This window comes from Cricetulus griseus (assembly GCF_003668045.3).
Source record: "Cricetulus griseus strain 17A/GY chromosome 1 unlocalized genomic scaffold, alternate assembly CriGri-PICRH-1.0 chr1_1, whole genome shotgun sequence".
In the NCBI taxonomy this organism is placed as follows: Eukaryota; Metazoa; Chordata; class Mammalia; order Rodentia; family Cricetidae; genus Cricetulus; species Cricetulus griseus.
The window spans coordinates 193,201,507-193,226,492 of NW_023276807.1; the positions used below are offsets into that span (position 1 = coordinate 193,201,507).

A 24,986-nucleotide genomic window follows, 5' to 3' on the forward strand; every position below is an offset into this window, starting at 1 on the left:
GCTGGCGCGTCTGAGACTGCAGTGGATGCAGACACTGGATGGGTTGATCTGCCCCAGGTCCCTGGGACCTTGTGTATTGCTCTTAAAGAGAACTAGAGTTCGGTTGCCAGCCACAGGTTGACTCCAGGTCCAGGATATCTGACACCCTCTTCTGGACTTCTCAGGCACCTGCACTCAAGTGTACATGTCCACACCCAGATAAAACACATCTATTTAAAGAAGTAGTTGCAGGTTGAAAGCTTTGTGATGATTGAAGTGCAGTTCTCAAGAGAAAACAGTATGATAAAATATTAATTTAATTTTAGAACAAAAACACTGTTAATTGACCTATCTTTCTCTGCTTTTCCAACTCGTAGCCTAAGAAATATAAACTTTATAAAGTAAAAAATTTAAAGATAGAAAGTTCTTAAGAATTATTTTATCTTAAGTGGTAAAATCAATTAATGCAAATCATTTCAATCTAGAAGTATTAGTACCTGATTCAGATCTTGTTTTTAAAAATATTTCTTAGGTTTTTAATTATTCTGTTGTTGTCCTTCCTGCTATTGCCAGTCTTCTTGAGATCCTTCAGGCTACTGCTAAGTATAGACTAGCACTGGTTTGGAGGCAGAGCCAGATATAATATATCCCAGTGTTTCTCTTTCCCATTCCAGGGCCTCCAAAAGCTTTTAAACCAACCAAACTGAACATGGATCCCCTAGGTGGCATTTGGGTGAAGAGGCAAAAAGAGGCTGAATGCATGCCACAAAGTAAATAGATTTCAAAACCAAGATAAATGGCCTGTATCAATAACAGCTCTTAGTGTTGTTGTGATTTTTAGTAGTCTATGTCCACGGAGTCATTGTAAATAGTTCTTCCACATGTCTTTGGTTGCCTCTCTTTGGACACACCTGTTCTTCATCTTTAACACTGATGAAATTTCTGTGTGGTTTAAAATATCTATGTGTATTTAATATGGCAGTGTTCTGATGATCCCTTTCCTTTCTGAACAGACTTTCAATTTTATGCTTTACTGTTTAGTCCTCGAGTTTGAAGTATAGCAAGAATTTTTGTGGTGATTTTGAAAGCAAAATGTTTAAAATATTTTATAGATTTCTTTAGAACATTGTCATCTTAAGTATTTCCTTGATAATATCAGATTCTCTATAAGTATTTTTGAAAGAGGGCAAGGGGTGGGGCTGGTGGTCAGATAAGCATGGAAAATATATCTTTCTGCTGTATAAATGCTTTTTAAGTTTTTGTTTCTGTCCTGAGAGTTAAACATATGTCCTTGCATATATGCAAGGCAATTGCTCTACCACAGAGCAATATTCTCAGCTTTTTCTTTTTGTCTCCTCAACCCCAAAGAAAGCTCAGAATTAGTACACATAAAAACATTTGAAACTTCTTTTAACCTAGTGTTTCACAAACTCATTTGACCCCCAATTCCCACCCCCCCCTTCCGTTTCATTTTTGGTCTTTCAAGACAGGGTTTCTCTGTGTAGTGTGTAGTCTTGGCTGTCCTGGAACTCTCTCTTTAGACCAGGCTGACCTCCAACTCACAGAGACCCGCCTGCCTCTGCCTCCTGAGTGCTGGAATTAAAGGTGTGCACCACCACTGCCCAGCTCCTAAATCCTTTTTGGTTAACACTTTTTAGCAATATATTTGGGGAAATTCTACTGTACTGAGTTGATTGATACAAACAATAAATCATGCCTGCCATTTTAAATACTTACCTGTTGCAATTTCAAAAGATTACTATGTTTTCTACTATCTGTGTAGCTAGTTGACGTGAAGTCTTTTCACAGAAGGGTTGGCTGTACTTAGATATGGACTTCTCTGCCCAGGCTGTATTAGCCCTTGGTTCCCTTTGTTGATGTGTGTTTCAGTCCATTTGCTGAACTTTAATCTAGCTGACCTATGGATTCCTAATGTGATGTAGCACACGTTGGCTCTGGTTCTGCAGTTTTCTTCTATAACTTATCCACATACTTTTCTTTTAGTTATAAGTTTATAAAACCTTTTTTGTTAGCATATTTTAATTAGACATAGTAATGTGTTTTATTATGACGTTTCATAGGTGTATATGAACTATTTTGGTTATATTCACCCATTATCTTTTGTCCCTGGCAATGCCCTTCCTCTTTCAAAATAGCTGTGCTACTTTTACCACTTCCATATCTTTTTTTTTTTTTGAGAACTTATGCATTTAATTAGTGGTACTTTATAGTACAAATTCTAATTGTTTTTAATAATAAAAACCTTGAGACAGATATTGGGGTTGAAGCTGAAGATCAGAAAAGCAATACAGTCAGCTCCTAGAAAATTCTCACCTCCACCAGTGATTAGACTGAAAGGGCGATCTTGTCCTCAGACTGTATGTCTCTCCACTGTACCTCAGACTGCTTCCAACTGCCCTGCTCCTCAGACTGCACTGCACTCCTGTTTTCCCACCCTGTATTCCTCTCTGGTGCTGGGATTAAAGGCATGGGATCCCAAGTGCTGAGATAACCTTTGTGTGAGCTATGTTTTCTCTTTTAGACTGGATCAATTTCTTGTAGTTCAGGGTGGCCTTGAACTAACAGAGATCCATCTGCCTCTGTCTCCTGAATGCCGGGATTAAAGATGTGTGCCACCACTGCCTGGCCTCTGTGGCTGACTAGTGTCGCTAGCTTTGCACTCTGATGTTCAGCCAAGCTTTATTTGTTAGATAATAACAAAATATCATCACAATACTTACAGGAGTTGAAGTCATAAATTTTATAATACCTGCCTTCTCTGTGACTATCTATCTGGGACGAAATGCCAGGGGACATAAAGAGTTAGGTGCTAATTGTATAATTGTGACAAGTCACTGAGTCAGGTTCCAAGCACTGGGGATCTGACTACTAGAATGGGGGAATATTTTGCTTTATTTGACCCCTTTGTAGAAACAGGATCAGAAGAAGAAGGTAAGAGTCAAAAGATGAGATGTAGTTTTGAGTGAGGGGGAACAGTTGGTAGCAATAGGCAAAGGACTAAGTGAGTGGTTCTGGGAGAAAAAGAAGTTGGAGGATAAGGTGTGAGATAAGAGATTTTGGGATAAAGATCTGAGGATGATGGAGGGTGGTTCTAAAGGAAGAGAGAGAGGATGGGCAAAAGTCTGAAGGGCTGGAGGTTAGAGGTATGGCATGGGAGTGATACAGGACCTGAGGGAAAACTAATACAGCATGGGAGGGAAAGGAACTGCTCACTCAGGAGTTGGATGAAACTCTTACTCCAGCTGAGAAGTGAGAATTCCAGCACAGGGGACTGGAGAGATGGTTCAGTGGTTAAGAGCACTTCCTGCTTGTCTTGGGCCTTCTATTGTTGTGATAAAACACCATGACCAAAACATCTTGGGAAGGAAGGGTTGATTCCAGCTGGCACCTTGTAGTTTATTATGCAGGGAAATCAGGGTAGGACTTCAAGACAGGAAACTGGAGGTAGGAACTGATGCAGATATCATGAGGAGCACTGCTTACTGGAAGAAAAAAAAATAGCATTTGGTCATATTCTCGAGGAGATAAAGAGCATCACAGATAGGATGTGTAAAAATGGGGTCATAAACAGTAAGATGTTTGGAGATTGCATGTAACCTGTTTGTATATAAGAGACTAGTGGCAGCAGCTTAGAAGGTGCGGCCAGAAAGGAAGGAAGAAGCCAAATGATTCATGGCAGTGGTGGCTATTCCAGGCAAAAGTGAGGAGACTGTCCAATAAATAGTTCTTTTTGTTAGCACTTTCAAAATATAGTCAGTTAATAAAAACAACTATTGGCCAAACTGCTAAATTCCTTAAATTTAATGTACATTTCCAGATGACATCCACATTACTTTGTATTACCATCTTGATACTATGGTTGTAACTGTTTAGCATGTTATATCCCTAAAGCAATAATTATTGTTAAATAGTTTATTGAAGTATAAATAAATATATGCCAATTTTGCTTGTAAGACTCAGTGATCACATTTTTTGACAGATGTATACAGCCACAGTAAGCAGTACTCTTAAAATCATTATACACTGTTTTTACTGCCCACATTAGCTTTAACTCAGTTTAGTAAGCAAATATGTCGAACTATTGATTATTCAGTATTCTAAGAACAGAGAAATTAAACTATAAGTCTTTAAATTAGGAAGTATTTTTTTTTCTATGAAAGATACAATGATCTTTACAGTTACTGTATGTGGAAGATTTGTCTCTCAAAACCATCAGTAAGAAAAGGAGTGAGAAGAATCTTATGAGTTGTATACAGAGTGGCTTTATCAAAAGGTATTGGGAATGGAGGAACAACAACCAAATGAAAGCTATACTGGAGAGCATCCTGTGTGAGTCATAGCAATTGTACACTGGAGGAATCAGAGAGGCACCCTCACTTGTCAGCAGTCTTGATGTTCTTGCCCCTAAAATGGGTAAAACTGAGGGTGATTAACATGTTCTAAACTGTACATAAAGGACATTAAAGTCTTATGAGGTGTGGTTGGGAGACAGATTGGAGACAGGAGAATGAATAGTAAGGACTACTTTTTAAAGGGTAGTAGACAAGGTGTGATGTCAGCAAATTGGAACAAAAACTGTTTTATCCTTTTCTATTCTTATTATTTCTGCATACTGGACAATTGACTTCTCATTGTCTATTAAGGAATTGAAAGTTTTTCTAAGGTAGTAGATACTGTCATTAAGAATGAAATACAAGTTTAGTTATGAGACCCACCAACCTTCATATTTTTTAAACAATTATTTTATTTGTTTTAACCAGTTACCCATGGGTGTATTGTTTCCACAATAAAACTTTTTCTACCAGATGGTATGGAAGCCCGGCTCCGCTCAGAGTGAGTATAATATAGTGCTGTGATGTTTTGGATTAATTATCTTAGTTGGTAATATTCTTAGTGATGAAATGCCATTAAAACTACAATATTACTGTAATATATTAGAAAATTGCTGCAGTACTTTTGGCATATTATATACTTCAGGTTCAAGTACTTTTTATTTTATTTAAAAATCTAATAAATGATAAAATAATGTATCAGAGGTAATGGTTGTTTTATTTCCAAATTTAACTTTACAGTGTATATTTGAATAGATCGTTAGTTGCTTTTTACTATATTTAGTTATAGGAGAATGATAACTGTGTTCCTTTTGCTATATACTTAATATAGAGCTTTTTATACTGTGATTGCCTATGGAGTTAATGTCAATGTCATATTCTCCCAGAACTTGAAGATGTCAATATAATTAGTAATTTTTTATGGGAGTTAAAAGAATTTTCCCCAAAATTGTTATTTTTATGTTTTAAATGAAGCAGTATCAAATTCTGTCATGAAGTATAGAATTTAAAATGTAAATTTAAGTACATTCTGTGCTTTTTACAGATTATCATTGTGAAATAGGGAAGGTGCTGGGCAGTATTTAAATATTAATGCTTCTTTTTGTTTGTTTTTATTTAGGGAAAGCCTTGAATATGCTAAATGCTTATTTCCTTGCTTCAAAGGAGCTTCCTGTTATTACAGTCTAGTTTTTACTAATGGTTTACATTGTTTTAGTTATGCCCAAATACCTAGAATTTAAGGAAAAGCTGAATAGTGAGTAGGAAAGAGGGGAAGATAAAGCAGAAAGAGTGGGGTCCCTTTTCTGTAATAGTTGCTCCTGCCTGTCATTAGAATTACGTATTTTATGCTTTTATTAGGACCTACCATTGTTTTTTTTTTTTTTTCCCCTCTTTAGTTTTATGGCTAGATGATGCAAAGCAGAGATTGTAAAACATTTGAAATTTAAAATACTATTTATTTTAATTATAGGTTATTAAAATGTAATTATACTTTATTAAAATTGTAGTATAAACTTAAAGAACTTCAACGAACAAAGACTTTATGGGTCAAGAATTGAGCTTTCAGTCATAGGACAACTAATCAATCCACCAAAGACATAATAGCCTTTTAAAGACTAGTGTTTGCAGTTGATATGAGGCCATTTTTGATAAGAGTTAAAAGGTTTGAGCAACCATGTAAGACTTCTGTGTTCTTAGGTTCCATCTAGTAGAATATGTGGGTCTTCTTATCTGTGTGTGTGTGTGTGTGTGTGTGTGTGTGTGTGTGTGTGTGTGTGTGTGTGTGTGTGTGTACATGTATGCATGGCACATGTGTAGGCCAGAGGACAACGTTGGTGTTGGTGCTTGCTTTCCATCTTGTTTGAGGCAGAGTTTTGTGTTTGTCACCATGTGCCCTAGGCTAGCTGTCCTCCAAGCTCCTGGGGATTCTTCAGTTTCCATTTCCCAATTTGCTGAAAGAGTGTTGGGGTTTCACACATGCACTAACTTTCTTGGCTTTACATGTGTTCTGTGTAGTCAAACTCAGGCTCTCACACTTGCCTGACAAATGCTTTGCCTAATGAGCTATCTCATCAGCCATATGTAAAAATTTTGAAGACTTTTCAGTAAAATCTCTCATTTCTCCAAACCCATTTAACTGTTTTTCATTTTCTTCCCAGCTCTCTCTTTCTCCTTTTTTTAGTGACTATGTGGGTGAATGTTTGTTGTATGCATGTGTGTATTGTCTGCATGTGGAGCAGAGGGAAACCTCAGTGTCAATCCTCAGGTTTTAGACAGAATCTCATTGGAATAGGGCTTGCTGAATCAGTTTAAATGACTGCATACATCAAGAATGCCAAGTCCACTATATAAATAATGTATAAGGTTTTTAAGATCTTCAATAGTAGTTCTGATTGTTTATTAGTTTTTATTCTATTTTATAATTTTCTAACAACAGAAATAGAAGTTGCCTATAGCTTTATAACCCTAACATTAAATAAGTTTCTATTTTCTAACATTGCCTTGTTATACTTTTTATACACACAAGAAGTTTTTCAACCATCCAGATAAAAATACATCTATACCCAATATAGTTTCTGTAAAAAAACGAATATATTTGTAGAATGTGTTATTTGACTTTTTTAGCTATTTGTTTGCTAACCAGGTTTCATGAAGACATAAGAATTTCTTCTTGTGTCACAAAAAAACCAAAACCAAAAAACAAACAAAAGAAACTAGATTTTAAAAGCTCTATTTGTTTCCATTTAGGATTTTTTGAGTTAATGTCCTTATATATACATATTGGTAGAAAAAAAGGATATATACAAAAAATGGTTATCTCTGGGTGTTAGTATTAATTTTAGTTTATTTTTATGTTACATATTTTCCATTTTCAGTATATATTGCCTGTACATCAAGAAAAATAGCTTATATTTAAAACATCCATTTTAGTTTTATAGAATGAGAAAGAATAACTGTAGTTACAGCTTTTTAAAAAACCTTCACTAAGTATCAAGTTTGTTAAGACCTTGAGATAGGCTCTGTGGATGCAGGGGTGAATTGATCATAATTCCTGAAACACAGACATGTAATTAAATAAATATAGTAAAAATTTATACATATTCATTGAAGTCTGTGCAAGGTGTCTTGGTGTGTAGAAAATGGATACTGGTACTTAACCCTCCCCTGTTATGCTATACCAGGCCAGTCTCTCAACAGCTACACAAGCTTTACTAATTGAGTCTGGGAACTTTCCCCAATCAGCCTTCCATCTGGTTGTCACTGGATTAGTTTCTAAGATGTGAAGTGTAGGGGACATAGGTGGCAGCCTTGCTCTACATCCTTCTACCTGCCTTCCAGACACATACAGTATCTTCTTACAGGGCTTTGTAAAATAGGCACTCTGGCTTCCTCAGCTGCTCATTTCTCATGGGAGTAGAAGGTAGTAATTGGTTGGTTACTATTCCAAGGCATTGTTTAAAGCTACTTGTTTATATCAACACATTTAATACTTACAAGAATACTATATAGGGCCCCTTTATGGGTGAGGAACATGAGGCCTATCTTGATTAGATTTTAGCTGGTAAGTAGAGCCAATTTGGTCTAGATGGTATACTTTCTTAGCCTATATGCTTAACTGCTGCTGCTTTTCTGTCAAGAGTTCTTTATCAGGTTCCAGAGGAAATTAGTGCCAGTTAATGACCTGTTGTTGTGTTTGCTATACTGAGTTCACTTTCATACACATATCCAAACTTTGATTTCATCCCAAGATGGCTAGATGAAGAATAGTTGTCACTGTTTTGACAGCTAAAGTTGTTCTTCACCGGAGTAACTTTCCAAATTATAACCTTTCTTTCCAACTGAACTTTTACTTACTAAAGATTTCTAGGAATATTTATTTATTTATTGATAACTTACGTCTTACAAATAAAATGCATGATTTAAAAGGTACTTCAATGTATTGAAATGGTAAAAATAAGGGAGTCATCACAGTGTACAATAAATAGTGGGTCCTTAGAAGATGTTTAATACATTTTGGGATTGAAATTCATTTTAAGAAAAATAATGAGTAAAGTAAGTTTATGACTTTTAAGAATGTCATATGTTTATGAAGGGATGAAAAATAGTTTACATCCTTTTAATTATATGAGAGCAAATGCATGAATTTTATGGCAAGATATTCTGGTGCTCTAGTACCATTTCCTCCGTTTTCAGGAAATTAGATAAAAATTCTAAATTTTACTTTTCAGTGTCATCCATGCTCCATTACCAAGTCCCGTTGACAAAGTAAGTAGTGAATGATTGTTTTTCAAACTTTGAAATACGATTTCACTGAAGTGTTTTTATTTAATATGTTTTACCTAAAAAAAAACTTCTGTTTTTATAGTAAAGTAAATATGGCTATGTAGTTAATATAATCTTCACTGTGTAGAGAATTTGGAATGTTTCTTTGGAAAATGCTTTTGTAGCCCAGGTAAACCACTGACTGAGCAGACTAAATGTACCTGGTTTTGTGCCTAGCCAGAGGTAAGTAATGTTAACTATTACCTTTTATTCTGAAATACAGTTCTGTCTAGGAATTTCCCAAAGCTTCCTATCCAAGCTCACTCAAGTATTTGCCCATATAGCAAAGCGGCTCTGAAATAAGAACTTAAAGAAATTATTCTTTTAATGCCACTGTACATCAGTTTTGACACCACCTGATTAGAAGTTGCAGTAATTCATTGCCAGAATATTTTTCTTTTGTTTAGGAGTAATGGTGCACTGAAACTATAGGTGTCATTGCTACATAACAAACAATGTGTGATCAGAGAGCAGAATCAGATTTTTTTTTCTTTCTCTATCTGACATTACTATGAATATTGGGAATTTTGCTTTTTAGACAGGCAGTCACATAGCCTTGGGTGGCTAGGAACTCACTCTGTAGCCAAAGATGTGGTTTGTTCACTTCTGGATCTTCCTGCCTCCACCTCCCAAATACTGGGATTACAGCTGCACTGCCATGCTTGCTGGGTTCTGTGTGTGTGTGTGTGTGTGTGTGTGTGTGTGTGTGTGTGTGTGTGTGTGTGTGTGTGTAGTAACTAAACTGTGAGGACAAACATTTCATATTTTTTTCCTTCATTTAGATTCACAATGGTTACCTACTTTAAACTGAAGTTGTTTCTTAGATTCTTGTTTTAGAAATGAAAGTAATTTATCATCAACTTCGCTGATACCAAAACCTGTTTTAAAAGTAAATGCTTTTGTTGATTTAGATCTTCAAAAGAAAAATGCTAATTCTTTTAGTCTGATTATTAGAAAACATACTTTCTGAGCTTAATAAGTGATTATATAACATTATTAATAAATCGGCAGAGTGTGTAGTGTATACCTGTATTTCTAGTGCTTGGGAGGCTGGAATAGGAGGATAGCTGTGAGTTCAAAGCTAACCTGGAGTACATAGTACCAGGCCAGGAAGGGCTGTGTAAAAAGACCCATTTCAAACAATGAAAAAGGATAAGTATGTACACTTGTAGCACATTAGTGTTCAGCAACGCATTGTGTCCTTCGGTTTTCTGTTTTAGTGATATGGTTCTGTATCTGATAGTCCTGAAAAGCCCCACTGAAGCAAATTCTGATGCTTTTGGGTTCTGAGTAGTTAGGCTGACTTGTAGTTTTTGAACATAATTATTTTCTCTTTCTTAAAATTTATGTACAATAATAAGTTTTTCATTGTCTCTGGCTATTGGACAAAATGTTAGAATCTTATTTTAATTTTTGTTTTTCAGTAAGTAGAGAGTGAGATTTCATGTTATCCTCTATCCTGACACATGCTTCCAAGTTACATTTTGAAGATTGTTATTTCTAAATGAATTGTGACATGTTGACATACTAATGAAGTAATTGATGATGAATTTATAGGAAAAACATAATGACTGTGTTGATTAGGAGTTATTTCTTGGTTATGAAAAGGCTCATGATTTGACTTACAAAGGAAAGTTTCACAAGTAATGCCTGCTCCATCATCTTGTTTATATATCTGAAGTAATTAGTGTAATGCTATCTATATAATTCTAGACATACAGCAGAAATATTATTTTCCTTTTTTAATTTAAATTAGAAACAAGCTTGTTTTACATGGCAATCCCAGTTCCCTTTCCTTCCCCTCCTCATCTGTCTTCCATCCCTTTTCTGCTCCCCAGAGAGGGTGAGGCCTTCCATGGGGGTTCTTAAAAGTCTGTCATATCATTTGGAGCAGGGCCTAGACCCTCCTCCGTATGTCTAGGCTGAGAGAGTATCTCTCTATGTGGAGTGGGCTCCCAAAGTCCATTCATGTACTAGGAATGAATACTGATCCACTACCAGACGCCCCATAGATTAACCAGACCTCCAAACTGACATCCTTGTTCAGGGGGTCTGGATCAGTACTATCCTGGTTTCCCAGCTATCAGTCTTGGGCTCCCCATTGTTCAGGTCAGCTGTTTCTGTGGGTTTCTCCAGCCTGGTCTTGACCCCTTTGCTCATCACTCCTCTCTCTCTGCAACTGGATTCCAGAGTTCAGCTCAGTGTTTAGCTGTGGTTGTCTAGCAGAAATATTTTTGAGAACTGATTTATACAGTAAGTGAGAAGACTCGGTCTATTAAAGACTAGATGAATTAAAACTTTTTAAATATATATTTAGGAAAATAGACATTTCATGGAATTGGTTTGTTTTTAATTCTTTAAGTGCATTTTTATTTTGTGTGCATGCTCATTGTGCATGTGGACATGAGAGGACAACTTGCAGGAGTTGGTTCTCTCCTTTTACCACATGGGTATTGGGAATTGTCCTAATTAAGATCACCATTGCTGTGGTAAACACTATGTCCAAAAGCAACTTGGAGAAGGAAGGGATTATTTGTCTTACACTTCTAAATCACTGTTCACCACTGAAGGAAGTCAGGACAGGAACAAGAACCTAGAGTAGGAGCCAAAGCAGAGGAGTGCTGCTTACTTGCTTGCTCCCCATGGCTTTCTCAGCCCACTTTCTTTCTTTTTTTCTTTATGCAAACAGCACGAGGCTTTATTGTAGTTGTTTAACGAGCTAACCCCATGTTAGCTCGGGCCTCCCATCCATCCACCATGGTGGATGGCTAGGAAAGACGGCTCGAAGCGTCTGCATAGAGTTCTTATAGGGCAGCGTGAGGGGAGTGTCTAGGAGTACGCACAGGCTCAGGATTGGTGTGCCTCCAGGCTTGGAGGGCTTGCCCTGTGTTGATTGACCAACTGGTTGTTATGGCCCATAGGCCCTCCCAGGGTGGTTGCTATGCTCTGCATGTCATTGCTGTGCACTTGTCCTTAAAGCACACCCAGAGCCATAAAGCATAGCACCACCAGCTGACTTCTGATTGGTTCCTTGCCACGAGGCAGGCATCTGACCTCCTAGTGACCAAGACAAGGTTAGGCAAGCACGTGTTCAGCTGTTATGGCTGCTGAAATGGGGAGCTGGTCCCTTCATTCCCCCATTTTCTTTTTTGGAAATTCCAATCATGGAATTGCTGTCTCTCCAGCGTCCCCATCAGGGATTGAGAGATATTCTCAGCCTTCTTTCTTTCTTTCTTTCTTTCTTTCTTTCTTTCTTTCTTTCTTTCTTTCTTTCTTTCTTTGTTTCTTTTTTTTTTCTTTTTTCTTTTTTGGCTTTTCAAGACAGGGTTTCTCTGAGACTTTGGAGACTGTCCTGGAACTAGCTCTTGTAGACCAGGCTGGCCTCGAACTCACAGAGATCTGCCTGTCTCTGCCTCCTGAGTGCTGGGATTAAAGGCATGCACCACCAACACCCGGCTGTCAGCCTACTTTCTTATGGAACCCAGGACCACCAGCCCAAGGATGGTGCCACCCACCATGGGCTAGGCCCTCTGCACTGATCACTAATTGAGAAACTATTCTACAGGCTTGCCTACAGCTTGATCTTATGGAGGCATTTTCTTAACTGAGGTTCCCTCCTCTCGGATGACTTAGTCTGTGTCATAAAACTATCCAGCAGGGGATTAAACTGAAGTTGTCAGGCTTGATAAGAGAGACCTTTACTTTCTGAGCTATCTTGTTGGCTCTTAATGGCTTGCTTCTCTATCTATCTATCTATCTATCTATCTATCTATCTATCTATCTATCCATCCATCCATGGTTTTGCATTACAGGGTTTCTCTGTATAGCTTTGGAGCTTGTCCTGGAACTCACTCTGTAGAGTCGGCTGGCCTGAACTCACAGAGATCCACCTGCCTCTGCTTCCTGAGTGCTGAGATTAAAGGTGTGAGCCACTTCTACCCATTAGCCTTATTTATTTATTTGAATTACAAACAAGATTGAATTACATGATCCCAGTTCCCTTTTCCCTCCCTTCCTCCTCTACTACTCCCCAACTAAATGTTTTCTGTGATTATTGATGTTATGTAATTTTATTTCTAGGTTGCTGCTAACACTCCAAGTATGTATTCTCAGGAACTATTCCAACTTTCTCAGTATCTACAGGTAAAAGTAAATCTTGAGAATCCTTAGTCTCTAAAAGTAATTTAGATTTTATTTTGCCAGTTTGCTAATACAGAATCAAAAATATTGGCTGGAAACAAGTGCACAGGAAATATCTTTTAAAGGAAGAATGAAGGCTTAAAAATAGATCTCAAGAAGAAAAAGGAGTCAGGATTGTTGGTTCTAGAGAAGATAAGTTAATGTGCAAGAGAAACTTTTTTCTTCCAGTACAAGGAGATTCCAAAGTAACCCTTTTGTTATTTGAGTCCCGTCTGCCGTGTTCCCCCCCACCCCCCAGGGTTTCTCTGTGAAACAACCCTAGAGGTCTTGGAACTAGCTCTATAGCCTAGACTGGCCTCATACTCAGAGAGATCCACCCACCTGCCTCTGCATTTCGATCTTATTTTCCTCATATAGGCAGTTGATAAGTAGCACCACCTCTCTATATTGTGAAGGCTATATGAATTAATATAAGTAAAGCACTTAGAATAGTGTCCACAATGGAAATTATATGATGTGAATGTCATTGGTTATAATGGGAAGATGTTAGTTTTTGTAGGTCTCTTTTGAGAGGTGGGAGAAAATGTTAAGATTAGTTGACTCTTCATTTCTGACATGAGAAATAACATAGATTGAATGATTGGCCTGATTCTGTGTACTGTGGTTGCTTATCATCATTGAATGAGACTCTCATTCTCTACTTCTCATTCTTTCTCACCCTTCTATCAGTACTTTGAACATTCATTTACACTTGCTAACTCTTTGGGAGGATTTTTCTCACCTTTTTCTTCTCCTTGTATAATCCTTATTGAATTGATGAAATTTTAATGTAAATTGTGAATCATTTGAATAAAAGTTGAAATAGATGTGTTTCATACCTTAGATCTAAAAGATCATTTTCAGGAGAACTACATTTGTTGAAATTTGGTTCAGAATTAAGAAACTAATGGAAATGAATTTTTTATGATGAATGATGTCATCTAGTGGAGGTAGTTTCTAAAAACTTTGGTTGGCTTGTGGCTTTATCAGTAAAATATTTTGTATCTGTTACTTCCTGGATATTAGGAATGTTCCAGGAATTTAAAATATGGTAGATAGCCATTTTTCAATGGATTATCAAGTGGTGATGTTTTTATTAGATTCCTTAGTCTGCATTAAAACAAAGTACTTCTAAGTCTACCTTAGGCCAGATTTTCCCTAGTCATTGTTTATCAAGGATATGGGGAGCAATAAATTAATGTATTAAACCTTAAGTGCTATATTTGAAGCATACACTTCTCTTTGAGGTGGCTCAAAGATAGAATGCTAGTAAGTGTCCTTTGGGTATTGCAGGAAGGGCAGAAGATGAAGTGCCAAAGCCACAGTTAAATGATGTGAGCATTTCACCTTCACAGTCTGTGAAGGGGATACTGTTGACAGCTATCAAATGTTGACTACAGAGTAGTCTTGCGCCTCAGTATCTTTCACCATATTCATGTGTTCCTTTGACCCCTTAATTACATCAAGCTAAGATTTAGTGGGCTCTTATGTAATCAGAGATAGAATTAGAACACCTGAAAATGCCATAAAGCTGTGAGTAGTCTCTTTTAAATATAATGTGCATATATTTACATAACATTTTAGAAAGGAAAAACTAAGTGCTATTGCTGTTTTAGATTCCTTGCTGTACAGTGTTATCTTTGATGCTGATCAGATTGTTTTGCCTTAGTTTGAAATATGTTTGTTCCAAGATATGTAAATATTTAATAAGCATATATGTGTATTTATGAAATATAAGCAGAAACAGAAACATTTTGTTAGTGTTTCTAATCTACATTTTGAAACTTACCCTTTTATTAAATTATGAATGAAAAGAAAACAGAAATGAGTAATTTGTTTTCCATGGGGGAAAGTTTATTACATTTGTACTTGTAGTCCTGTAGATGGGCTAAAATAATGAACAATCCAGGGAGCAATATGAGATATATTCAAACTATATTGAGTATTATTCTACATAAGAATCATGCTGCTGATTGAGTTTATTAGAATTTCTTTGTGACTTATGTTAGGAGGCCTTACATCGGGAACAGATGCTGGAACAGAAGTTAGCTACACTTCAGCGGCTATTAGCCATCACCCAAGAGGCTTCAGATACCAGTTGGCAGGTATTCCATTTACTTTATATTTAAGAAACAATTTAATAGTTTTTTTATGTGTTGAATGAAATAAAAGATTTTTGGCAAATAAAAATAATGTTATTCCTTAACTAGAGAACAAATGTTGAAACAGCATTTTGTAGCAGATTTTGATTGATTTTTCCAATTTTCTTTCTTTTGTTGGCAATAGAATCTCTTATACATGCTTTATTACTCTGGGTTTTTATTTATATCTAATTTTATTCAACAGGCTTTAATAGATGAAGATAGACTCTTATCACGGTTAGAAGTTATGGGAAACCAATTGCAGGCATGCTCCAAAGTAGGTATTTAATCTCAGGTATATAAGGAAGAATGCACTTCTGTAATTCCATCTCTTTGTTATTTGAGTGTATGCTAAGACCTTTATATAATAACATAATTCCTTTACATCTTTGTCATAAAAAGTTCAAGCATATTTATAATTAGAATTATATAATACATATTCATGTACAGTTCTGATTCCATTTTCTATTGTGGTTGGTATTTATTGAAGAGTGATTTGCCTTCTGGAATGTGACTCAGTCTATATTGTTACTAAAACTTTTTTTGTTTAGTTTTTTCTCTGGGCATAAAATAGTGGATATTTGTTTTGGTTTGGTTGTTGTGGTACTTGGTTTTTGTTTTTTCCTTTGACAACAACATTTCTTCAATTAAATCAAAGACAGCATAATGACTAGATGACTTTCTTTTTAGGGTTTTGTCATTCATAGATGATTCTTCACTGGGTCCATTATTTCATTAAAGATTTTTTTAACACATTGATATAATTCTATCATTCCTTCATTTACTTAACTGGATTACTTCTTCAAAGATAATTTTTTCCTTCATGAACCATTTTGTTCCCTTGAAGTACATTCTCTACAGAAAAAACCAGAATGAGTCCCACCCCATTATTTACTAGATAAAAAAGAATAAGTTGATTTCCTTTTTATTCAGCAGTGGATCACAATGATGTGCTTTGCTTTCTCCCTTGCTTAGATTTAAGTATATTTGGTGTGTTTCAGTGATAGCAGTAGTTGTTTTTGTTGATGATCAAATTATCCAGAGTTTTGTCTAAGTGACCCTTTTAAGGCTGGCTCTCTGGCTAAAACTAACTTTGATAGCTTCCTGTGGCCATTCTAGACAGGATGTACCATGCTTGTCTTACACATTTCTTGTTCCAGACCTGGAGTCTTCCTTTTTCCTCCTGATGCTCTTACTACTTTTTCTTAGCTATTGTATAAAATGTTTGTTGCTTTTGATAGCAATGATTTTTGTTCAGAGATGGAAATATGATGGCTTCCACAGATTATGAGTAATTAACCTTAATATCTGAGAGAAATTATTGCCTTTTACTCTTTCCTATTAGAATTAGTATAATTTCTGAAGGCGTAATTTAGTGATACAATTTAGTTAATAGTAGGCCAACATTTGTTTTGGGGGATACCTGAACATATAATTTAGAGTATTGTAATGTGTTTATTTCTTTCAAACCATAAGTAGTTTCCAAAGAAAACAAGTTTAGATGTAATATATGTATATTTTATTCTAGAATCAAACAGAAGATAGTTTACGGAAGGAACTTATAGCATTGCAAGAAGATAAACACAACTATGAAACAACAGCCAAAGAGTCCCTGAGGCGGGTTCTTCAGGAGAAAATTGAAGTGGTTAGAAAACTTTCAGAAGTTGAGGTATCTTATTTTTATTGTTATTGTTTTTAAAGATTTATTTTTAAATTTATGTGTCTATGTGTAGTATACTCATGGGTATGTGTATGTGAGTGACATTGTCTACAAAAGTCTGTGGCTTAGGTCCATGGGATCTGGAATTATAGGCAGTTTTGAGCCATCTGATGTGGATGTTGGGAACTGAACTATGTACCTCTGCTTAGTTTGGAACTTGCTAGGTAGAGCAGGCTGGCCCCAAACTCACAGAGGTGCACCTACTTTTGTCTGCCCAGTTGTGGAATTAAAGATGTGTGATACCTTTTTGGTGGGAATTGATCTCTTGTCATAAAAGTTTGCTGTCTTTTAGTGGAGAGTGATCACTGAGAACTTACTTTACCTGTCCTCTAGAGCAGTGGTTCTCAACCTTCCTAATGCTACAACCCTTTAATTCAGTTCCTCATGTTGTGGTGACCCCAACCATGAAATTATTTTCACTGCTACTTCATAACTGTAATCTTGCTACTGTTATGAATTGTAATGTAAATATCTATGTTTTTCGATGGACCCAGAGGGGTCATGACCCATAGTTGAGAACCACAGCTCTAGAATAACACTGTATGTTGCGCTTTAGGAGTTTATGGGAGATGTCTTCTAGGTCTTAAGAGAAATCAAAATATGATTCATGGGACTGAGGGTTTAGCTCCGTGGGCGTGTGCTTAGCATGTGTGAGGACCTGGATAGTTTGTACTATGGTCTCATTCAATAGTATGGGCTTTATGTTCATTGTTGATTAAGTTGACATACAAGTAAAGTTTCAAAGTGTATTGCTATTTTCACATTAGATGAATTGCTATGTGGTATTAAAGTTACTTTAAGGATTGTTGACTTAGAGGTAAGTATGATAGAGTATATATACTTTTAATCATAGTACTTGGGAATATGAGGCAGGAGATTCACAAGTTTCAGGCTAGCCTGGACTCCATAGTGAATTTGAAGCTAGCCTGAGTAACCTAGTCTTGTTTAAAAAACAAATAGAAAAAGAATTGGTGGTTTTAAAATATTTTCAAGGCTAAAAGGCATACCTGCTGACCTTTTCAAAGTATGAGTAATAAGTAGTTTTTTTCTGCCCCCGTTTCTCAACATTAAAAAAAAAGTAATTCTTAGTTGTGTTTTAGTATATATGTTCCTGAAATAAACTGAAATTATTTTGACTTTTAACTCAGTTTTATATAAGTTTAGCCCAAATGTTGATACATAATAGTCCAGAGCTACACTTTTTACAAATTGAACTTATGATAATTTTTAAGTAAGTACCCATTTACTCTAAATGAATTGCCTGTGAACTTGAATTGCAGAGAAGTTTGAGTAATACTGAAGATGAATGTACCCACCTGAAAGAAATGAATGAACGGACTCAGGAAGAATTAAGAGAATTAGCCAATAAATATAATGGAGCAGTTAATGAAATTAAAGATTTATCTGATAAATTAAAGGTATGTATATTAGTTCCTTTTCTACTGCTGTGATAAAACACCATGCTCAAGACACCTTATAGAAAGAAGGGTTTATTTGGGCTTAAGGTTCCAGAAAGTAAGATTCTATTAGCATCATGGAGAGGCAGTGTTGCAGCAAGTGGGTATGGTGACTAGAACTGGAAGCTGAGAGCTCACTGGGACTGGCTGGAGGCTTATGAAACCTCAAAGCCTATTTCCTGTGACATACTTCCTCCAGCAAAGCCATATTTCTTAAACCTACTCAAACAGCACTACCAACTGGGAACCAAGTATTTAAACATATAAGCCTATGAGGGACATTCTTATCCAAATGATCACGGTTTGTATTTAATCTACCTGAAAGCATGTTAAGCTAATAGTCTCTAACATACTAATAGTATAAAAGTTTATGCATCACTCAGTAGTTGTTAATGTAAAATTTGGCAAAATTTAAAAGTGGAAATTGACAGTGAAAATAGAAAATGTATTCTGTTAATCCAATCTCCATTACTGTTGAGAATTGAAAGCCTTTCAAACAGACTTACTTACTTCCTTGGGATGGAAATATAGTCAGTACTTCACAATAGTCATCTTCTAGTGTTTGCTTCAGCATCACATAGACCAAGATGGGAATGATATAGAAAAGAACAGCATCTTCTAATATACATTTAAAGTAGATGAGAATCAATATAAAATGGATTGGTAAGATGGCTTGCCATGCAAGTTTTAAGACCTAAGTTTGGTTATAGAACCATGGTGGAAGGACAGAAAGTCCCCAAAGTTGTCCTCTGATCTTTATATGAGGGCCATGGTACCCATGCACCAGAACTTAGCCATGTGTCACACACATGTAAATACACAGACATGCAGGTGCACACACACACACACACACACACACACACACAATAATAATAATAATAATAATAATAATAATAGTAGTAGTAGTAGTAGTAGTAGTAGTAGTAGTAGTGGTAGATAAATTTAAAAATGGCAGTCAAAGGCCAGAATGAGATACACACAGAAATAATAAATTATAAAAAGAGAGAATCAAGGCCTGAGTAAGATGTCTCATAGGGTAAAGGCCTGATAACCTGCATGCATTCCCAGGAGCCCATGTAAAGGTGGAAGGAATTGACACCACATAGTTGAGCTGTGATCTCTATGTGCACCTACCCATGCATCACATATACATATACATGCTTACACACACACACACACACACACACACACACACACACACACACACACACAGTAATAATAAAGTTCTTTATTTTTTAAAAGGAATTAACAAAATCTAATATAGTCTGAAGCTTTTTTAAACCTACTCACTTTTAGGTCTTCTCAAAGTTAGGAGCCTGCTGTTTAGTGCTGCAACAAACTCAAGAGAGCTTGGAATAATCTGTTTGAGCTTGCCTGCAGCTGTGCTGTTGGTTCTGTTTCAGCTGCTGTTCCCTCTGGGACTTTTGGAATAAAGCATCAGACCATAAGATAATATCTAGTTGATCCTTCAAAATCTTGTGACTGAATTGTTGAAAATCCATTTAGTGAAATTCATATCTGTTGGTGGGTCATGGAACTAGATGGGAGTCATGAGAGGGAAGGAAGAGGTGGTGGGGATTGGAGGGAAGAGAAGGTTATATAGTGCATAAGCAGATGGGGGACTGTGGGGAAGAGGAGAGCAAACAGCCAGAGGGTCAGGAGTCATCAGGGAGGGCAGTGCAAATGAGGATAAATGTTTAGACATGTATGTATGGAGAATGCCACAGTAAAACACAGTACTTTGTGGTATTAACTTAAAAATTAATTAAAACATGAGAAAAACGACCCTGGCTTTAGTTGAGTGCCTTCAAGATAGGTATTTGCCAGAGTGTGCTTATGGTAGTTCTCAGGGAGGTCTTGTCAAGAGAAACGTGTTTCAAGAGTTGGTACTGTCATCTTTTTAGCCAAACATAAATAGTTTATGTTTAAATTTTAAATTAATGTTGCATTTTAGAACGTACAAATAAGTTGTACTAATGGTAAATTTGGGGAATATGTTTCCCATTTGAAAACTGGGGGGGGAGGATTTAATTTTGACTCTTTATCTGTGTGTTTATCTCTTGTACCTGCTTGTTTGCTCCTAAGTTTTTCCCTTCTCAGTGCCATGTGGTAGTGACCTCAGTGCAGGTCACTTTTGCTATCAAGTCTCTGCCTCTATATGCTTTAGAAAATCAGCTTTATAAATATGCTCTATAATTCTGAATATATTCCTTAGAAGTATAAGTGAGTGAAGTCAGTCCTGGCCTTAGGCTACTTAAAGCAAAGTGAGGTTTCCCGAAATGACTGAAGATCCCTACTCAACAGGTAGCAGAGGGAAAACAAGAGGAAATCCAACAGAAGGGACAGGCTGAGAAGAAAGAATTACAGAATAAAATAGATGAAATGGAAGAAAAAGAACAGGAGCTCCAGGCAAAAATAGAAGCTTTGCAAGCTGATAATGATTTCACCAATGAAAGGCTAACAGCTTTACAAGGTAAGCTAGATGTACAGAAATTGGTTTTATTTGATTTTTGTTCTCTTTGTCTGTGAAATATCTTTTTCTTGGACTGTTTTTTACAGTACGGTTAGAACATCTGCAGGAGAAAACTCTTAAAGAATGCAGCAGCCTAGGTAGGTGTCACCTTACTTAAAGATGTTTTCACTAAGCCTTTGCTTGTTCACGTTTCACATCATTTACTTCTCACACTGTTTACTTTCATTTGATATTTTACAAATTAAGAAAATCTCCTTTTGCAATATTCATGATTGCCACCAGAGGGCACCATTGTTTAATCCTTGACACAGTGAATTTTCTGCCTCTGAGATGGGCTTAATAACTATGAACAGTAGTAGGATCCTCTTTCTTTTGAGGTTCTTTGGAAGGTCCCTAAGCCTGAATTAATAAAGAATGGCAACTTGAACTCTTCTTCTCAATGCAGTGTTCTATACAAAGCCAATGTGAGTAGGAATATGAAATGCCATAGTTACACTTGAAGCCAGTTTTAAAGTTAATACTTTCTTTGATTGGGCAATGATATCCTGTCTTAATCCTAGGGATACAAGTTGATGACTTCTTACCTAAAATAAATGGGAGCACAGATAAAGGTAGCGTAAAAAACTTATTTTTTTTCATGATATCCTTTTATTATTTAAGCAGGACAGAGCTAAATGCCTAATGATTTTTAGTGCTTGGAATGAAACACATTTGTAACTGCTCACATACCTTTGAGTTTTGTCTTTTAAAGTCTAGGTTCTCTTTATAGTTTAAGACACAAGATGTGATCTGTTCTTATATATCCCTTGTTATGTGGAAATTGAAGTGGCTCAGATAAGAAAATGATGTTCATCGTTAGCTGTGGCTTGTTTTATATGGCTCTTACCTTCCAAAGAGCTGTTTGTTCCATCATGCTTGGCTTCCAGGTCTCTGTTTGCAGTGTGAGAGCTTATTCAATATCCCATTGAACCCTTAGACATGTGGAAACCACTTTATCCACTCTTTTATTTATCTGAGAATAAGATTAGGCATTTCTCTAATCAGAAAAATCTTTTGGTAGGTTTTGGCTCTTTCACCCTTTTCTTCTGGGTAGCAGTTTTCAGTTGACCAAAAATTTACAGCCACTGTATTAGTTTTCCTATTGTTCTTTGTTTTCCTATTTTAATGCAGAGTTTCACTATGTCACTTTGGCTTGCCTAGAACTAACTATATAAATCAGGCTGGTAGAGAGCTTACAGAGATCTGCCTGCCTATGTCCCCTAAGTGTTGGGATCAAAGACATGAGCCACTACACCCAGCAAAAGGGACACTTTTAAATTGATGGCTTTTATAGCTCTGAAGAGCCCTGTTCACTTCTGGTCCCTCGCCTCTTTCCTCTAAGATTCACTGAGTACCAACTGCAACTATATACTTAATCTTAACATTGCATGTTTGGAGTACTAAAGGAATAAAGTCATTTTCAGTGCATACTGATTTGTTTATCATCTCATTTTATTATACAGAAGTTAGTTTAAGATATCAAGGTCAGAAATAGAACTTCTAATGAAACTGTTTTCCACATATCAAGGTATATATCTTTATCATTCATGGCAAGAGGTCAAAGTTAAGAAGTAGTTTCTTTTGATTTGTTTTTATTTTATTTAAATAAAAAATGGATGAGCTGAAGATGTAGCTTCATGAGTTTTCTTAGTTTATGCTTTGGATTAAATTCCAGCATTACAAAAAGGGAAAAACGTTCTTACAGTGACTGACAAAGCAGGTCCAGATAATCGTGTATATGTGAGCTATATGGTCAAGGTGTAGCATTGCATATATTATACATTAGTTTCTTGAGAAAAAATTATCCATTGCTATCTGACTACTCTATGTGTTTTGTAAAATGCCTTAAGTTCTTCAGAATTGAGGTTTTGAGTTTTAATTTGAGAAATTTTAAAAGTGTAGTTTATATTTATATTCATTTTACTAAAACTTTTAGTTGCTATTCATTAAAGGTATTTAGCAAATTTTTGTTAAATGAGTTAGTCTTCTTTTCTAAATACTCATTTTCCTTAAATGCTTTTATTTTTTCCACTACTATTTTGCTTTTTTTTTCTTTCATTAGTTGAAATCCATATTTTCCTTGAATATGTGTCAAGTGTTACATTAATGCAAGCTGAGAACTTCTATTAACTCAGTTAGGAATCTTAAGTATAGGTGCAAGAGAAAATGTCATCAGTATCTAGAGATCTTATAGTTTATACTTCTTCCAGTGAACTCTTTCTGAAATGACTTGACCTTCTAACAAGCACAGATTTTATACCATAAGTTTTTGTTTCTTTTAAAAATAAGGATTATTTAAATATGTATTAGAGTGTAAAATAGTTCTGTCTATAAGCAGTATGAGAGCACATTAAAAAATAGCAAGACCTAGCCTGGCGTTGGTGGCGGCGCACGCCTTTAATCCCAGAACTCGGGAGGCAAAGGCTGGCGGATCTCTGTGAGTTCAAGGCCAGCCTGTTCTCCAGAGCAAGTGCCAGGATAGGCTCCAAAGCTACACAGAGAAACCCTGTCTCGAAAACCAAAAAAAAAAAAAAAGAAACTCATTTGTATAAAACATTCATTATAAATAGAATTCTTTTTAAATTTTATGTTTCCCCTTTTCCCCATTTCTTTAACTTTAACCAATAGCATAGAGACTAGTTTACCTTCCAATAAACATCTGGATTCTTTTAGATTACCAGTAATATATTCTGTAGTTTTGTCAACTTAATTTCTAAAGGCCTGAATTCAAGTATTAGACTGTTAAGTGTCGTGCTTGAAATGCTTTATATAGATTGTGACAGTGCATGTAAAAGGTGCTTTTGTAGATATGACACATACATATTTACCTTTTTACTTTAATAACAGACTTTATCTAAGACAGTTGGTTTCAGATATTAAAAATAGAGTACACAGGGCATTGGAAAGATGGAAAATGGATAAGAGCACTTACTGCTCTGCCAGAGGATCCAGGTTTGATTCCTAGAACCAACATGGCAGCTCACAACCACCTGTGAATCCAGCTTCAGGGGATCCAGCATTCTTTTCTGACCTTTGTGAGTTCCTGCATATAAAACTAGAGTAGATAAAGGGTGATCTTTAGCTTAGAGAGTAACAGTGGGTGTTGTGGTTATTGTTCTATTGCTGTGTAGAGAGATACCATGGCCATAGGGCAACTATACAAGAAAGCATTTAATTGGGGTTTGTAGTTGGAGAGGATGAATCTATATTATCATGGTGAGAAGCATGGCACAGGCAGGCATGGTGTTAGAGAAATAGCAGAGAGTACATATCTGATCTGCAAGTTACATGCCAAGAGAGTGTGAGATGGGGCCTGGCTTGGGCTTTTGAAACCTGAAAACTCACCCCAAGTGACACACCTCATCCAACAAGGCCATACTTCCTAATCTTTCCCAAACAATTCCACTAACTGGAAGCCAAACAATCAAATACATGAGATTATGGAGGCCATTCTCTTTTAGACCACCTGTGAAATTCCCTGCTTTTAATAAGAATCACCAGAAATTGATTAATATTGGTCGGAAATTTGGTTTCAGAGAAGTGTCATAAAGTACTGTAGGTATGCTCAAGTTTGGTTCCAAGTAAGTTTTTAAATTTTTTGGGAAGCATACTTGAAGGTTTATGACGTTTTTGTGCATATTTGCCTTTCCTTAGTTCTCCTTCTTTCCCCAACTGTTCCTTTTGCTTTATAAGTAAGAATTTAAGCTAGCTTATACATACTTGTCATCCCCTCCTCCCATTATCCTTTCTTGTTCTTCCTCCTTTTAGGCTACTTCCTCACCCTACATAGTCCCTTCCTACTTTCATATCACATATGTTATATATACATTTAAATATAGAGTTTACATAGGAAAGAAACGTATGGTTATTTGTCTTTCTGAGTTTGGCTTCCCTTGTTTAACATGCTCATCATCAGTTCCTTTCATTTTTCTGCAGTCCATCTAATTTCATTCTTTATGACTGCATAAAATGCTGTCACATATATGAACTACATTTTCTTTACCCATCCAAACACATTTTCACATTTAGCATGATATTGTATAGTTTGAGTTTTGAAAGTGTTGTTATGGTTTAGAGTTTATGCAGAACAAGTTTTTACCCTGACATTTTCCAATCTGCTGAGGGTTTCTGTTAACTCTAGTTGGCAAATTCTATTTCTTTAAGTTACTTCCTTAATTCCAGAGTTTTGATGCAGTTAACTTTTGTTTATTTATTTTTTTCCATTTGGGGCTGTACTGTACTTCTTATTCATCTCTCTAAAACAAAAGTTGTATTCATCTTTTCCCCCATTTTTGTCTTATAACTATAGCATGGGCCCTTTGG

General features: G+C 36.1%; 1 protein-coding gene across 22 annotated transcripts in view; it reads left to right on the forward strand.

The window, feature by feature from the left end:
* Window positions 1-24,986, forward strand: part of Slmap (sarcolemma associated protein) — a 123,434-nt gene that overhangs the window by 57,453 nt on the left and 40,995 nt on the right. For 8 of the 22 annotated variants that reach the window (XM_035453387.1, XM_027389638.2, XM_035453394.1 and 5 more), the window contains exons 3-10: window positions 4,761-4,833; window positions 8,561-8,597; window positions 12,735-12,797; window positions 14,843-14,938; window positions 15,180-15,251; window positions 16,503-16,643; window positions 17,975-18,112; window positions 20,456-20,624. In XM_035453387.1, the coding sequence (XP_035309278.1) occupies window positions 4,761-4,833; window positions 8,561-8,597; window positions 12,735-12,797; window positions 14,843-14,938; window positions 15,180-15,251; window positions 16,503-16,643; window positions 17,975-18,112; window positions 20,456-20,624 (789 nt within the window). Of the gene's footprint in view, window positions 1-4,760; window positions 4,834-8,560; window positions 8,598-12,734; window positions 12,798-14,842; window positions 14,939-15,179; window positions 15,252-16,502; window positions 16,644-17,974; window positions 18,113-20,455; window positions 20,625-20,710; window positions 20,762-21,184; window positions 21,236-24,986 lie in introns of all 22 variants that reach the window. The other 14 variants (XM_027389634.2, XM_027389633.2, XM_035453390.1 and 11 more) reach the window with 3 other exon arrangements.